This window comes from Ambystoma mexicanum, chromosome 6q (genome assembly GCF_040938575.1).
Source record: "Ambystoma mexicanum isolate Mex_15411 chromosome 6q, UKY_AmexF1_1, whole genome shotgun sequence".
Classification (NCBI taxonomy): Eukaryota; Metazoa; Chordata; class Amphibia; order Caudata; family Ambystomatidae; genus Ambystoma; species Ambystoma mexicanum.
In genome coordinates this window covers 1,679,859,134-1,679,875,999 of record NC_090937.1, presented here as the reverse complement: position 1 = coordinate 1,679,875,999, position 16,866 = coordinate 1,679,859,134, and the positions used below count along the sequence as shown (strand labels likewise).

Below are 16,866 nucleotides of genomic sequence, written 5' to 3'. Positions count from 1 at the left end.
TGGAATGTGTGGTAATAATCCATGAAGGTCAGGGAAGGGTAGGATGTGGGTCTGGTCTGCCCATAAGAGACAGTGTCATCCCTTGTGCTCTTTCCCTGTTCCTTTATAAGGATGCTTTACCTGAGGTTAGTTTGGTAAAGAAGGAAGGGAAGTGGTTTGACAATACTCTATAAAAACTTGATGGACTGAAGGTTCATTGTGGAATAATAATGTGGGTGATCCTCCCTCGCATATTCACCCTCAGGTTCGGGATCCAAAAGCGATGCCCTTTCCCTGGCCACCTGAGTAGAGGATTCTGGGGAGAGGGAAGTGGGGATGCCTTCAGGTTTCTCAAAGCACGTATTCATTCTATTACGGACATAGAAGAAGAAAGTGGAGAAACACATTTAGCAATCCCTACATAAAAGCTTACATGGCATATGAAAAAGAATATTTAAATGCAATCAAAGTCAGCTTGCCACTACTTGCTGATTAGCAGGAGGACAGCAGCATGTTGATTTACTGGGTCACCATTTTATTTAGTTTCAATAGGACACTGGGTGGCACCCATAGCCTAGCCCTTGGTAGGCAGCCATATTGCGTGGTGGAGTTGCTCAATGCTGGCCATACATTTGGCTGCCAATGCCAGCTATATTAAAGGATGGAAACACTTAATGGTGGCCATCTAAAGTTACTATTATAAGCCCCATTTTGATGTTACCCAATCACCCTCTCTCTCGCCCACCTATGAACATAGGAGAACCCAAAATGTCCTTATAAATTATTACAATTAGGATTCCCTTCTATATTTTGCCAATTCCCTTCTATATTTTGCCAATTCCCTTCTATATTTTGCCAATTCCCTTCTATATTTTCATATTTTGACTTATTATTAACTGAAATAGCTCATAACTGTAGTCGTTCTACGTAGTTATTTTTTATTAAGAGTGTTGTACATTCTCAATGTATATTACAAGAAGCAACATAGTAGGTTAGCATCGAACAGGAGCTCCCAGCTCAAGGAAAAAGGTATGGTATTTTTAATATGTACGACAGACCTCAAAATTGAGATAGCAGAGCACAGCGTGAAGCAAGTGTGTCTACTTCATGTAATGCTTGCCACTCTATCTGCTCATTGAGGCCAGTGATGTAAGCCCCTGTCTTCAGGATCCACCCGTGCTCTATTCTGTGCAGTAGAATGTTGAACCTCCCCTCCTTAGTAACTTCTTTCACTGACTGAATGGCCTCATCCTGCGGCCGGTGTACACTGCTGACACTGCAATGCAGATCTGCAAGCGTGGTCTGAAGGTTTCACACATGTGCACTCTCAGGCATACCCCCAGGGATTAACGCACGACCCCGGAGTCCACATTAATAATGGGTCATACATGTATAGAAAAGTGAATATTATGTTATTTTAAAGTCTTCTTGCATAACACATCCAGGCACTGCAGCACATCGAGGCAAAGCCAACCTGTCTAATTCTGTTCTTTCTCTGCAGTAAACATGGCAGAAGTCCTGAAAGTACAAAAAGGTAGGTTTTTACTAGTATATGACATGAATAAAATATGCAACATAAATGCATGCTGAACCTATTTATGTCTGTGACTTTCATTTCCGAGAGTCACATTTACTGACAGATTAGCAGTCAGTCACAAACAATCAGATAATGTCTCAAAGATAAATGATCATAGTCACTGATAGAGACAGTCCCAGGCACCCACTGTCAACCCTTGAAATCACAGACACAGAAACTACAGCTTCATTAACAGTCAGTCACAGACAGTCAGTGATAGTCAAACTCAAACGTTCTCAAACAGTCGGCGTCACAGAGACTAACATTCAAAGAAAATCATAGACATGTATTGTCCATGAGAGTCACAGACAAACACTTTCAGGCTCTGAGTCATGGACATTTACAGACTCTGATAGTCTGAGACAATTGCAGTCAGAACCTCTGGCATTCGCTGATAGAGACAGTTCTAATAACAGATGCAGAACCTCAGGCAGTCACTGATAGAGACAGTTCTAATAACAGATGCAGAACCTTTGGCAGTCACTGATAGAGACAGTTCTAATAACAGATGCATAACCTTTGGTAGTCACTGATAGAGACAGTTCTAATAACAGATGCAGAACCTCTGGCAGTCACTGATAGAGACAGTTCTAATAACAGATGCAGAACCTCTGGCAGTCACTGACAGAGACAGTTCTCATAACAGATGCAGAACCTCTGGCAGTCACTGATAGAGACCGTTCTAATAACAGATGCAGAACCTTTGGCAGTCACTGACAGAGACAGTTCTAATAACAGATGCAGAACCTCGGGCAGTCACTGATAGAGACAGTTCTAATAACAGATGCAGAACCTCTGGCAGTCACTGACAGAGAGAGTTCTAATAACCGATGCAGAACCTCTGACAGTCACTTTTAGAGACTGTTCTAATAACAGATGCAGAACCTCTGGCAGTCACTGATAGAGAGAGTTCTAATAACCGATGCAGAACCTCTGACAGTCACTTTTAGAGACTGTTCTAATAACAGATGCAGAACCTCTGGCAGTCACTGATAGAGACAGTTCTAATAACAGATGCAGAACCTCTGGCAGTCACTGATAGAGACAGTTCTAATAACAGATGGAGAACCTCTGGCAGTCACTGATAGAGACAGTTCGGATACCAGATGCAGAACCTTACCGATAGAGACAGTTCTAATAACAGATGCAGAACCTCTGGCAGTCACTGATAGAGACAGTTCTAAAACAGATGCAGAACCTCTGGCAGTTATTGATAGAGACAGTTCTAATAAAAGATGGCCTGCCCACATCCCCCTGAAGGACAGCCTGCAACATGCGTTCTACTCAGGCAGAAGGACTTTGCGTTTCATTGGAAGGGATGGGTTGTGTGAAATGACTTTATATTTAGAAGTTTATATGAACATTGGCGGGGTTGATTGATATGTTATTGATGACATGACGGGTGTGCATGTTTATGAAGGCACTTCTGATCTAATAGGCTCTGAACATAGACATCTCATGCAGACCCCCAAGTGTCCTCCTCACATTGGTGCTGAGCGAACAGCTTATTTTTTACAAACTGTTTCAACACAATGGGCCTCATTACGAGTACAGGGGTAGCCATGCCGATAAAACCGGCAGGCTACCGCCGGACTCGTGGGGATTTACCGGCTCCGGTGGTCTGATAATTCCGGAGCTGGCATTCTGTTACTCCCCATTCCTGTGCAGTCCGATAGGACTCCACGGGAATGGGGGACGTGGAAACACTGGCACCATGCGGTAATGGTGCCAGTGTTTCCAAGTCCGATTGCGGCCGGTGGCGTTACGCCCAACAGGTCAGACCTGGCGGGTCTAAGACCACACGGCCACAAAACTCATAGTTAGCCGGTCTGGAAAACGGTGCCGGTACAGTTTTACCAGCACCGTTAAATCCGGGCGGCTAAATTGTAATGAGGCCGAATTATCTGTAACCGAAAGAGCGCTTGGTCACCTAGAGTCCAGCACACAAAGTAGACAGTCAGTGCATGTGTAGCACCCAGCGTACTACACAAAACAAGGAAGAATTAATCAATTAACTATATTCCAAGTGTCCTCCACATCGACAGTGGACCCATGCCCGGACCGTCCACCACACAAAGAGTGGACTCGTCCCTGAACCGGTAGCCACGGGAACACCCACATGTCCTTCACACAGGAAACAAAACCAGACCCTGCATGCAAAGTCTCCCAGTGCCTCACACACACAAAGAGGATGCGGTAATTGCACCTATTGAGCCCCAGTACATCACAAAGGAAACAGACCCAGTCCCGGCACCCAGAGTCTCCCAGTGACCCACACAAAGAATGTGAACCCCATCTCCACATCCATATAGTCCCAGACGCCCTGAAAGAAAAAGTGCACCTGTTCATTGTACCTTAAGTCTCCCCATGCTCCTCCCGGGTCATTGGACCCATAGCGTGTCTGTGTAGCTTTCTCCACACAGAGAAAGTGGAACCGGTCATTGAACCCATAGCCAATCAGTGTGTCCCACTCACAGAAAGTGGAACTGGTCTTTAAACCCATAGCGTCCCACACACAGAAATTGGAACCGGTCACTGTACCAAGCCTCACAGCGTCCCACACACAGAAAGTAGAACCGGTCATTGAGCCCATAGTCAACCTGTGTGTCCCACACACAAAAAGTGGAATTGGTCATTTAAAAAAAAATGTTTCATTTATTTGCATTGTTAAAGCGCTTACACAGCCCACGGCCATCGAGGCGCTGTTACAGGAATTGTTTGTTCTTTTAGCTGCGTAATCGTTTTTTTTGTTGTCTAGTTGCGTATTTATAATGCGCTTAAACACCCAACGGTTTCTAAGTGCGGACCCGGGGATCGAACCTGTGTTGCTTCGTGTTGTCTTGCTTCCAAGGTGCGCACGTTGCTGCTGAGCTATCCTCCCAGGTCATTGGACCCATAGCGTCCCTGTGTCCCACACAGAGAAAGTGGAACCAGTCACTCTACCCACAGCCTCCCAGTGCCCCACACACAGAAAGTAGAAACAGCCATTGTACCCATAGTCTCGCAGTTTCCAAAACTCAAAAAGTTGAACCGGTCATTGAACCCGTAGCCTCCCAATTTCACACACACAGAAAGTGTAAACGGTCACTGTACCCATAGCCTCCCAATGTCCCACAAACAGAAAATAGAACTGGTAATTAAACCCGTAGCCTGATTGCTACTGACCCCAGTGATTGCACAATGTGCCTTGGAACAGACTCGTGGCAGCAATATCTTTTTCTTGTATTTTGGTATTTTTTTACCAAGCCCTACCACATTTACAACGTTTGGATCATGACAGTGGTTCGTGTCTAGAATGGCCGTGACACAAGGTTTTTTGTCTGTTACTTTGGCCATTTTGTGCCTTGGCCTGCCCTCTGCCCTTCCAGGGCTGGGATTTCCTTATTTGGGCATGAAGTTGTCCACAACAGATGCTTCTATGGCGTGTCCCTGCAGGTCATGTGGGCTTGGACTGTCTGCTCCCAATCCACATGACTGGTGCCAGGATGTCTGTGGAGATTGAGAACCCCAGTGTCCCTGATTGGAACACTGGTGTGCATGCATGGAGCAGATCTTGACACTGGTGGGCTGAGTGTGAGCACTCACCTGACGCTGGATAACAGGAGGGGTCCTACATTCATTCCAGCAGATCAGCAACAGATTCAAACGGATCTGACAAAGGAACCAAGCCTGCTGAGGAGCCGAGCAGAGCAAAGGAAGATCCAGAGACACACTTGAAGAGGGCTGGCACCCTCACTTCAAGGTCCAGCCCTGCTTTGTGCTTGATCTCAAAAGACCTGCGAAGGTGCTTTGATCCCTTGGAGTGGTGGGGCCAATCACTCTCAATGTCTCCTGGAAACCCTGCAAGTAAGTCTGTTCAGAAGTGTCCCTGGGCCTTCCAGTGACCTGTCCAGCTGATCCCTTGGTTGCAGTGCAGGAGCGCTGCCGTTTTGAGTTTTGACACAAGACTTTGGGGGATCTGAGTTTCTCCAACAAAGCACCATCCTGCCGAATTTCATTGTCCCAGCCACTATGGGCCACGAGATAGGAGGCTGAATCTTACCACAAGAGTTGGGCCCCCTGCGACACTGTGAGTTGGGTGTTGTAGGTGTGAAGGCTAGAGAAAAGAAGATCAGAAGAAAGGGGTAACTCCCCCTGGTTCTAAGGAACTGATAAGATATCAGGAGAAGGGAGCCATCCTCCTGGTGACCTGGACCGACAGTAAGGTCCAAACAGGCCTGGGGAAAATGTTATTCCACTGGGCTATCTAAGACTGAACATCAAGAGAAGGGAGACATTCTCCCGGCCCACCCAGAGAGTATTGTTTGGAACTTTACCATCAGGGGAAGGGAGCCATTCCCCCTGACAATGGGCCTCATTATAAGTTTGCCAGTCCGGAAACAATGGTGCCGGTAAGCTTGCCGGTACCGTAGTTCCCAGATGGCAAACTACAAGTCTGCCTCCCGGAGCCGCATTGCCCGATAGGTCTGACCCTGCTGGGCACAGAGCCATGGTAGGCAGACCGTCACGGAAGCACCGGCGCCGTTAGCAACGGTGCTGGTGCTTCCGTGGTCCCCAGTCCCATAGAGTCACATAGGACTCTATGGGAATGGGGACTTATAATTTGCTGGCGCCTGACTTACCGGACCGCCGGGGTTGTAAGCCCCTGGTGTTACCGGGAAGTCAGGCAATGGTAAATCATTCTGAGTCTAGCCGCAACCTGCCGGTAGCACTAGCAGAGTTACCACCGGACTCGGAATGAGGCCCAATGTGTAGACACAAGACAGTTCTAAGATTTGGGAACTGTTTCAACAAGCCAGGAACCATAGCCCAGGGAAGGTAGGCACCCTCCTCGGGCTGGAACAGAACTGCCTTAATCTGTAGTTTCTAGGGAAATACCATACCAAATGTAATGTATTTTACCTATACTTTCATTGTTACCTTTTTAATCTATTTACTTATTCAAGTGTAACATGTAAACTTGTGCCCTGATATCTCTGGGTGGGGAGCGCCATATAAATAAACAAACAAAGGGACAGAAGTAAGGTTTTTGAGTTGACAGACATCCTGACAGACATCCTGACAGTCACCTTGACAGACATCCTGACCGTCGCCTTATCTAGTTAGTTGAGGGAGGGACACCGTTCTTAGTAACAGGGATGGAAAGGTTTTCTCTTTCTTCCTTATTTAATAAAGGTATTTAGCCCCAAACATGCCACCTGTGTGTCAGTCTCCTCCATCAGCACCTTTACAGTGTGTTCTAAAGCCATGCCCACCAGAGCCCACCAGAGCCCACTCATTACCAGATTCAAGCAATGAAGAGGAATCCAGATTCTCCTCCAGCAGGGGAGTGATCCACAGTGTTCAGTAGCAAGGAAGTGATCCACAGCGTTCAGTAGCAAGGCAGTGATCCCCAGCATTCAGTAGCAAGGATGTGATCCCCAGCATTCAGTAGCAAGGGAGTGATCCCCAGCATTCAATAGCAAAGGAGTGATCGCCAGCATTCAGTAGCAAGAGAGGGATCCCCAGCTTTCAGTAGCAAGGGAGGGATCCCCAGCGTTCAGTAGCAAGAGAGGGATCCCCAGCTTTCAGTAGCAAGGGAGGGATCCCCAGCGTTCAATAGCAAGAGAGGGATCCCCAGCATTCAGTAGCAAGAGAGGGATCCCCAGCAGTCAGTAGCAAGAGAGGGATCCACAGCATTCAGTAGCAAGGAGGGATCCCCAGCGTTCAGTAGCAAGAGAGGGATCCCCAGCGTTCAGTAGCAAGGGAGGGATCCCCAGCGTTCAATAGCAAGAGAGGGATCCCCAGCTTTGAGTAGCAAGAGAGGGATCCCCAACTTTCAGTAGCAAGAGAGGGATCCCCAGCTTTCAATAGCAAGGGAGGGATCCCCAGCGTTCAATAGGAAGGGAGGGATCCCCAGCGTTCAATAGGAAGGGAGGGATCCCCAGCATTCAATAGCAAGAGAGGGATTCCCAGCATTCAGTAGCAAGAGAGGGATCCCCAGCTTTCAGTAGCAAGGGAGGGATCCCCAGCATTCAGTAGCAAGAGAGGGATCCCCAGCATTCAGTAGCAAGGGAGGGATCCCCAGCGTTCAGTAGCAAGGGAGGGATCCCCAGCATTCAGTAGCAAGAGAGGGATCCCCAGCTTTCAGTAGCAAGGGAGGGATCCCCAGCGTTCAATAGGAAGGGAGGGATCCCCAGCATTCAATAGCAAGGGAGGGATCCCCAGCGTTCAATAGGAAGGGAGGGATCCCCAGCATTCAATAGCAAGGGAGGGATCCCCATCATTCAATAGCAAGAGAGGGATCCCCAGCTTTCAGTAGCAAGAGAGGGATCCCCAGCTTTCAGTAGCAAGGGAGGGATCCCCAGCGTTCAGTAGCAAGGGAGGGATCCCCAGCATTCAATAGCAAGAGAGGGATCCATGGCATTCAGTAGCAAGAGAAGGATCCCCAGCATTCAGTAGCAAGGGAGGGATCCCCAGCGTTCAGTAGCAAGAGAGGGATCCCCAGCGTTCAGTAGCAAGGGAGGGATCCCCAGCATTCAATAGCAAGAGAGGGATCCATGGCATTCAGTAGCAAGAGAGGGATCCCCAGCATTCAGTAGCAAGGGAGGGATCCACAGCATTCAGTAGCAAGAGAGGGATCCCCAGCAGTCAGTAGCAATAGAGGGATCCCCAGCAGTCAGTAGCAAGGGAGGGATCCACAGCGTTCAGTAGCAAGGGAGGGATCCCCAGCGTTCAGTAGCAAGGGAGGGATCCCCAGCATTCAGTAGGAAGGGGAGGCTCTATACTGTTCAGTATCAGGGCAGGGATCTGCAGCATTCACTAATTCGTGATCAGTCCGGTAAACCTGACACCATAAACTCTTGGCAAATGTGTCATCAATCCTCCCAGCGAAGTGTTGGTGAAAGTTGATCTTTCATCTCGATTTTCCAGATCACCAATTGATGTTCTCCTCTTTCACTTTTGCACTTTCTCGCATCGATTCTGCTGCGAGTGTGCCGGGCTCTTCGCGGTTAGCCTTGATTACCAGTGGTGGGGCTGAATTTAGTCGGGCCGCGTTATGCGTCTGTCCTGTCTTGCAATTTATTCTTTGTTTCTTGCATGTAGTTGGTGAAATGTTAAAGTTCAAGATGGGATCCTTTTATAGAAACAAATATAGAATCAAATCAGAATGCCATTATAAAATGTAGCCAACTGCATCATTCTGCAAACTTTATTGTAAGGGCAAACATTCCTTCCCCGCGTGCTTTCCCAGCCCAAAGGAAAGATTTTACACGGAAATACACAGAGTAACATCTGTGGCCATATTCATCGTAATTAAACCGAATGCGCTACCAAATAACCCCAAGCTGGTCACTCAACAAAGGCGTGCATCTCTGATGAAGGATCGGGTTATGAAGAAGATACAAGCCCACATCCTACGCACCAATGTTCTGGAAGGTGAGGACGAATGAGTGGCGACAAGCACACAAGGGCTCCAATGCACAGCCTATGCACCAATGTCAAAGAGGGTGAGGCAGACTGAGGAACTACAAGTCTACAGCCTATGCACCAATGTCAAAGAGGGTGAGGCAGACTGAGGAACTACAAGTCTACAGCCTATGCACCAATGTCAAAGAGGGTGAGGCAGACTGAGGAACTACAAGTCTACAGCCTATGCACCAATGTCAAAGAGGGTGAGGCAGACTGAGGAACTACAAGTCTACAGCCTATGCACCAATGTCAAAGAGGGTGAGGCAGACTGAGGAACTACAAGTCTACAGCCTATGCACCAATGTCAAAGAGGGTGAGGCAGACTGAGGAACTACAAGCACACAGCCTATGCACCAATGTCAAAGAGGGTGAGGCAGACTGAGGAACTACAAGTCTACAGCCTATGCATCAATGTTCTGGAAGGTGAGGTAGAATGAGGAGCTACAAGCACACAGCCTATGCTCCAAGGTGAAAGAGGGTGAGGCAGACTGAGGAACTACAAGTCTACAGCCTATGCACCAATGTCAAAGAGGGTGAGGCAGACTGAGGAACTACAAGTCTACAGCCTATGCATCAATGTTCTGGAAGGTGAGGTAGAATGAGGAGCTACAAGCACACAGCCTATGCTCCAAGGTGAAAGAGGGTGAGGCAGACTGAGGAACTACAAGTCTACAGCCTATGCACCAATGTCAAAGAGGGTGAGGCAGACTGAGGAACTACAAGTCTACAGCCTATGCACCAATGTCAAAGAGGGTGAGGCAGACTGAGGAACTACAAGCACACAGCCTATGCACCAATGTCAAAGAGGGTGAGGCAGACTGAGGAACTACAAGTCTACAGCCTATGCACCAATGTCAAAGAGGGTGAGGCAGACTGAGGAACTACAAGTCTACAGCCTATGCACCAATGTCAAAGAGGGTGAGGCAGACTGAGGAACTACAAGTCTACAGCCTATGCACCAATGTCAAAGAGGGTGAGGCAGACTGAGGAACTACAAGTCTACAGCCTATGCACCAATGTCAAAGAGGGTGAGGCAGACTGAGGAACTACAAGTCTACAGCCTATGCACCAATGTCAAAGAGGGTGAGGCAGACTGAGGAACTACAAGCACACAGCCTATGCACCAATGTCAAAGAGGGTGAGGCAGACTGAGGAACTACAAGTCTACAGCCTATGCATCAATGTTCTGGAAGGTGAGGTAGAATGAGGAGCTACAAGCACACAGCCTATGCTCCAAGGTGAAAGAGGGTGAGGCAGACTGAGGAACTACAAGTCTACAGCCTATGCACCAATGTCAAAGAGGGTGAGGCAGACTGAGGAACTACAAGTCTACAGCCTATGCATCAATGTTCTGGAAGGTGAGGTAGAATGAGGAGCTACAAGCACACAGCCTATGCTCCAAGGTGAAAGAGGGTGAGGCAGACTGAGGAACTACAAGTCTACAGCCTATGCACCAATGTCAAAGAGGGTGAGGCAGACTGAGGAACTACAAGTCTACAGCCTATGCACCAATGTCAAAGAGGGTGAGGCAGACTGAGGAACTACAAGCACACAGCCTATGCACCAATGTCAAAGAGGGTGAGGCAGACTGAGGAACTACAAGTCTACAGCCTATGCATCAATGTTCTGGAAGGTGAGGTAGAATGAGGAGCTACAAGCACACAGCCTATGCTCCAAGGTGAAAGAGGGTGAGGCAGACTGAGGAACTACAAGTCTACAGCCTATGCACCAATGTCAAAGAGGGTGAGGCAGACTGAGGAACTGCAAGTCTACAGCCTATGCACCAATGTCAAAGAGGGTGAGGCAGACTGAGGAACTACAAGTCTACAGCCTATGCACCAATGTCAAAGAGGGTGAGGCAGAATGAGGAGCTACAAGCAGACAGCCTATGCACCAATGTGCAGGAGGGTGAGACAGAATGAGGAGCTACAAGCACAGATCCTACGCACCAATGTTCTGGAAGGTGAGGCAGAATGAGGAGCTACAAGCACACAGCCTATGCTCCAAGGTGAAAGAGGGTGAGACAGATTGAGGAGCTACAAGCAGACAGCCTATGCACCAATGTGCAGGAGGGTGAGACAGAATGAGGAGCTACAAGCACACATCCTACGCACCAATGTTCTGGAAGGTGAGGACGAATGATTGGCGACAAGCACACAAGGGCTCCAATGCACAGCCTATTCACCAATGTCAAAGAGGGTGAGGCAGACTGAGGAACTACAAGTCTACAGCCCATGCACCAATGTCAAAGAGGGTGAGGCAGACTGAGGAACTACAAGTCTACAGCCTATGCACCAATGTCAAAGAGGGTGAGGCAGACTGAGGAACTACAAGCACACAGCCTATGCACCAATGTCAAAGAGGGTGAGGCAGACTGAGGAACTACAAGTCTACAGCCTATGCATCAATGTTCTGGAAGGTGAGGTAGAATGAGGAGCTACAAGCACACAGCCTATGCTCCAAGGTGAAAGAGGGTGAGGCAGACTGAGGAACTACAAGTCTACAGCCTATGCACCAATGTCAAAGAGGGTGAGGCAGACTGAGGAACTACAAGTCTACAGCCTATGCAGCTTTTTCAAAGAGGGTGAGGCAGACTGAGGAACTACAAGTCTACAGCCTATGCACCAATGTCAAAGAGGGTGAGGCAGAATGAGGAGCTACAAGCAGACAGCCTATGCACCAATGTGCAGGAGGGTGAGACAGAATAAGGAGCTACAAGCACACAGCCTATGCTCCAAGGTAAAAGAGGGTGAGGCAGACTGAGGAACTACAAGTCTACAGCCCATGCACCAATGTGCAGGAGGGTGAGACATAATGAGGAGCTACACGCACACAGCCTATGCTCCAAGGTAAAAGAGGGTGAGGCAGAATGAGGAGCTACAAGCAGACAGCCTATGCACCAATGTGCAGGAGGGTGAGACAGAATGAGGAGCTACAAGCACACAGCCTATGCTCCAAGGTAAAAGAGGGTGAGGCAGAATGAGGAGCTACAAGCAGACTGCCTATGCACCTATGGTCAGGAGCGTGAGGCAGAATGAGGAGCTACAAGCAGACAGCCTATGCACCAATGTTCTGGCGTATGATGCGGAATAGGGAGGTCCAAGCACATAGTCTATGCGCCAATGTTCTGGAGGGTGAGCCAGAATGAGAGATTGCAAGTGTACAGCCTATGTAGCAATGTCCTAGAAGTTTTTCTTTATTTATTTATTTTGTTTGCATGCGTCCTGGTGTGCCTTTCACAAACAGCAAATGCCCCTCTGTAAGTCTTGACTACAAGTGTGTCCACATGGGACTTCTGCACAAATGACACAGGAGAATGGACTTTCTCCGCTGCGCCGTTTAATATAAAAGGGTGCAGCTCCTTTGCGTTGTGATTCTTCTCAAAGTGGGAGCAGTGCGCCTTCCAGTGTGCATTAGTGGGCTTGGTCTCTGGTATCTGGAGAGTTCATTGCTTCTGTCAGCGTTCTCTTATCTCAGATCAGTAAATAATGAATGGTTCAGCATCTTTGAGAGCTGGCGCATAAGAGACCGGCACAAGTGCATTGTGGGTGCAGTCAGGGTTGCACCGTGTACATTCATGCAATCGTGTTGGATGAAAGACGATATATTTCATGTGTTACTGTGTCTCTCACTCACTACCTCCATCTCTCTCTTGCTCTCTTTTTCTCTTCAGAGGCCTTGTCATTGGATCCGAAGACAGCCAACCCTATTCTCACCATCTCACCTGATGGCACCAGTGTCAAGCCAGGCACCTACCAGAAGCTGGCTGACAATCCAGAGCGATTTGACGCTCTCCCCTGTGTCCTGGCATCAAAGCCATTCGCCTCAGGAAAACACTACTGGGAGGTGCAGGTGTTGGACCAGCCGTGCCCCGTCTGCACCCCTGGCATCTGGATTGTGGGCGTGGCCAAGCAGACCGTCAAAAGGAAGGGGAAGGTTTACACGACCCAAGATGAGGGCATCTGGGCCTTGCAGTGGGTCAACATCTTACTCGGTGGCATCTCCATTCCCTTCGATGCGATGAACGCGAAAACCAAGCCCAGTAGTCTGGGAGTGTATCTGGACGTTGAGGGGGGGCAGCTCTCCTTCTATAACGCTGTCAATGGGAAACTTCTCTACAACATCAAGGACACATTCGGGGAGCCTGTCTTTCCCATCTTTTGTGGCACCAACTCAGTGGAACTCAAAGTGTGAGATCTTAGAGCATGCCACACCACACGAGGGATCCCAAACCATACCGCACCACGCGAGGGATCCCAGAGCATGCCACACCACACAAGGGTTCCCAAAGCATGCCGCAGCATTGCTAAATTCAGCCATAGAAATGCAACTATTGATTACTCTGAAACATTAACTTGAGACGCGTTAGGTGTCTTAAAGCTTTCACTGTTCAGCAATAATACTGAAATCTTCACATTCACACTGACCTGTGAGTTACAGGTAGAATAGAGATCAAAGCCACCACTCAGCTCAAGAACTCCACTTCTTATCAACATGACATCTGACCACCTTGCAGGAATACTCCAGACATCCAAACATTACTAACCAAAGGACTTACTAACTAGAGTTCCAATCTCCAGACCTTGTAAGGGACCTCAGTATAGCACATTACTAGGCAGACTACTCAGCTTAAGTAAGTATACTACTCATTGACAGCCCTTGCAAGGAGCCTCACTGTATCGCCTTACTAACCAAAGCCTTGACATAAAGCTTTAGTAACTAGAGTTCTCATCTACAGACCTTGCAAAGACCTTCGCTATATCACCTTAGTAACAAGAGCCCTCGCATAAACCTTTACTAACTAGAGTACTCATCTCCAGACATTGAAAGAACCCTCTGCTAACCTTATTAACCAGAACATTCACATAAAGCGTTACTAGAGTACTCCTCTCCAGACCTTGCAAGGGCCCACACTATCTCACCTTACTAACATGATCCCTCACAAAAAGCTTTAGTAACTAGAGTTCTGATCTCCAGACCTTGTAAGGGACCTCACTATAGCACATTACTAGGCAGACTACTCAGCTTAAAGCTTAAGTAATTATACTACTCATTGACAGCCCTTGCAAGGAGCCTCACTGTATCGCCTTACTAACCAGAGCCTTGACATAAAGCTTTAGTAACTAGAGTTCTCATCTCCAGACCTTGCAAGGACCCTCAATATATCACTGTACTTACCAGATAGCTCAGATAAAGCATTACTAACTAGAGTGCTCATATCCAAACCTTGCACGGGCCTTCACTATATCACCTTACTAACCAGAGACTCACTTCAAAACCCAAGCCTTTGCTGACACACACTCTTTGCTATACCGGTGTTCAGCGGATGGATGCTCAGTGACCATGAAACCTCTACCACTTTATTTTCAGAGTAGCAAGGATCTGCTGCCACACCATCTGTGCTGCCAAGGTCTCCACTGCCAAACTGTCTATGCTACCCAGGTATATACTTCCTTGGGACTCTGCTGACACACCCTCTGTTTTTCTCCAGGGCTCTGCTGACACACCCTCTGTTTTTCCCCAGGGCTCTGCTGACACACCCTCTGTTTTTCCTCAGGGCTCTGCTGACACACCCTCTGTTTTGCCTCAGGGCTCTGCTGACACACCCTCCGTTTTTCCTCAGGGCTCTGCTGACACACCCTCTGTTTTTCCTCAGGGCTCTGCTGACACACCCTCTGTTTTTCCTCAGGGCTTTGCTGACATATCCTCTGTTTTTCCCCAGGGCTCTGCTGACACACCCTCTGTTTTTCCTCAGGGCTCTGCTGACATATCCTCTGTTTTCTCCAGGGCTCTGCTGACACACCCTCTGTTTTTCCCCAGGTCTCTACTGACACACCCTCTGTTTTTCCTCAGGGCTCTGCTGACATATCCTCTGTTTTCCCAGGGCTCTGCTGACACACCCTCTGTTTTTCCCAGGGCTCTGCTGACATATCCTCTGTTTTCCCAGGGCTCTGCTGACACACCCTCTGTTTTTCCTCAGGGCTCTGCTGACATATCCTCTGTTTTTCCCCAGGGCTCTGCTGACACACCCTCTGTTTTTCCTCAGGGCTCTGCTGACATATCCTCTGTTTTCTCCAGGGCTCTGCTGACACACCCTCTGTTTTTCCCCAGGTCTCTACTGACACACCCTCTGTTTTTCCTCAGGGCTCTGCTGACATATCCTCTGTTTTCCCAGGGCTCTGCTGACACACCCTCTGTTTTTCCCAGGGCTCTGCTGGCATATCCTCTGTTTTCCCAGGGCTCCGCTGACACACCCTCTGTTTTTCCTCAGGGCTCTGCTGACATATCCTCTGTTTTCCCAGGGCTCTGCTGACACACCCTCTGTTTTTCCCCAGGGCTCTGCTGACACACCCTCTGTTTTTCCTCAGGGCTCTGCTGACACACCCTCTGTTTTCCCCAGGGCTCTGCTGACACACCCTCTGTTTTTCCCAGGGCTCTGCTGACATATCCTCTGTGCATCCGCATGCTCTGCTGACACACACTTTGTACTGTCAAGGTCTCTGCTGACATACCCTCTGTGGTTCCCCCGGTCTCTTCTGACACACCCTCTGTGCTGCCAAGGTCTCCAGTGACAAACCTCCTGTGCTTCCCTGGGACAGTGCTGACCCATCCTCTGGTCTTCCCGGTGCTCTGCTGACATACCTTGACATATCTTTTGTGCTTACCCCTGGGGGTAGTGGATGGAGTCCATTGGCACATCCTCTTTGCTGCCCAGGGATATGTGGAAATGGTGTTTTGGAGGTTTTGCTAACAAATCATTTGAGATGTGCTTGGACACTGCTGACACATTCTCTGTGCATCATCAGAGTTCTGCTGACACACCCTCTGTGCTGCCCAGGTCTCTGCTGATATGCCCTATCTGCTTCTTCAGGTCTGTTCCAATACACCCTCTGTGCTGCACAGGTCTCCACTGACACACCCTCTGTGCTGCACAGGTCTCCACTGACACACCCCCTGTGTTTCCCCGGGGCTCAGCTGACACACAAGCTGTGCTTCCCTGGGGCTTTTCTGACACACTCTGCTGATGCACTCTCTGTGTTGCCCAAGGGTCTGTTGATGCACTCTCTGTGCTGCCTAAGGCTCTGCTGATGCACTCTCTGGGCTGCCCAAAGGCTTTGCTGATGCACCCTCTGTGCTGCCCAAAGGCTTTACAGAGACATACTCAGGTAGCAGATGGGTCCTTCTTTCGGTTGTTGCAATGTAGGGTAAACGTTTTATAAACCTGTTATGTCTCACATGAGATGACTGATATAAATGGAATGTTTATATGAATGTATTCACGCAACGAAAATAAAGCAGTGCATTTAGTCAAGTGACAACAGTTCTTGAAAAGTTAAAGGTCTTAAGAGGCAATAATCTAGAAATGGAGTTGTTTATTATAGGTGTACATCAGTGACAATCTGTGACTATCCTTCAATAAAATCAGCTTGCGTTTAAACTAAGAGTGCTTTTCTTGACTGCAGATGGGTCTGTGAGTATCAGGGTCTGAAGTTGGGACAGTTCTGAAAAATATCAGGAGACAAATGCTAAAGGCAGCATTACTCACTGGTGTGGGCATGGACCTCGAATCACTTTAACCCAACGTAGGCCCACCTCTTAAGAGGCAAGTGCACATTTTTGCATAAAGCAAGTTTATTGCACAAATGGCCGGGAGTGGCTAGATGACGCCGTGGAGTCAAACCAGCCTGAGCCTCCCCGAACCACACAAGTACACACATTTTATACATTTTGCAACAATTAAAACACTCCCACATATTTCTTGACAAAGTCCTCCCCCACATACATGTTTGGTCAAACCTATACAAAACTACCTAATCTCCTTTAGTTTCCACACTCTCATTGGACACACATATTCAACT

The 16,866-nt window shown here is 48.4% G+C and overlaps 1 protein-coding gene across 1 annotated transcript in view; it reads left to right on the top strand.

The window, feature by feature from the left end:
- The window catches only part of LOC138517048 (uncharacterized), a 341,761-nt gene extending 325,328 nt beyond the window's left edge, over positions 1 to 16,433 (top strand). The window contains exons 18-19 of the mRNA XM_069632564.1: positions 1,481 to 1,513; positions 12,681 to 16,433. Of these exons, the coding sequence (XP_069488665.1) occupies positions 1,481 to 1,513; positions 12,681 to 13,201 (554 nt within the window). The 3' untranslated portion in view covers positions 13,202 to 16,433. The remainder of the gene's footprint in view (positions 1 to 1,480; positions 1,514 to 12,680) is intronic.
- The last annotated feature ends 433 nt before the right edge of the window (positions 16,434 to 16,866 follow it).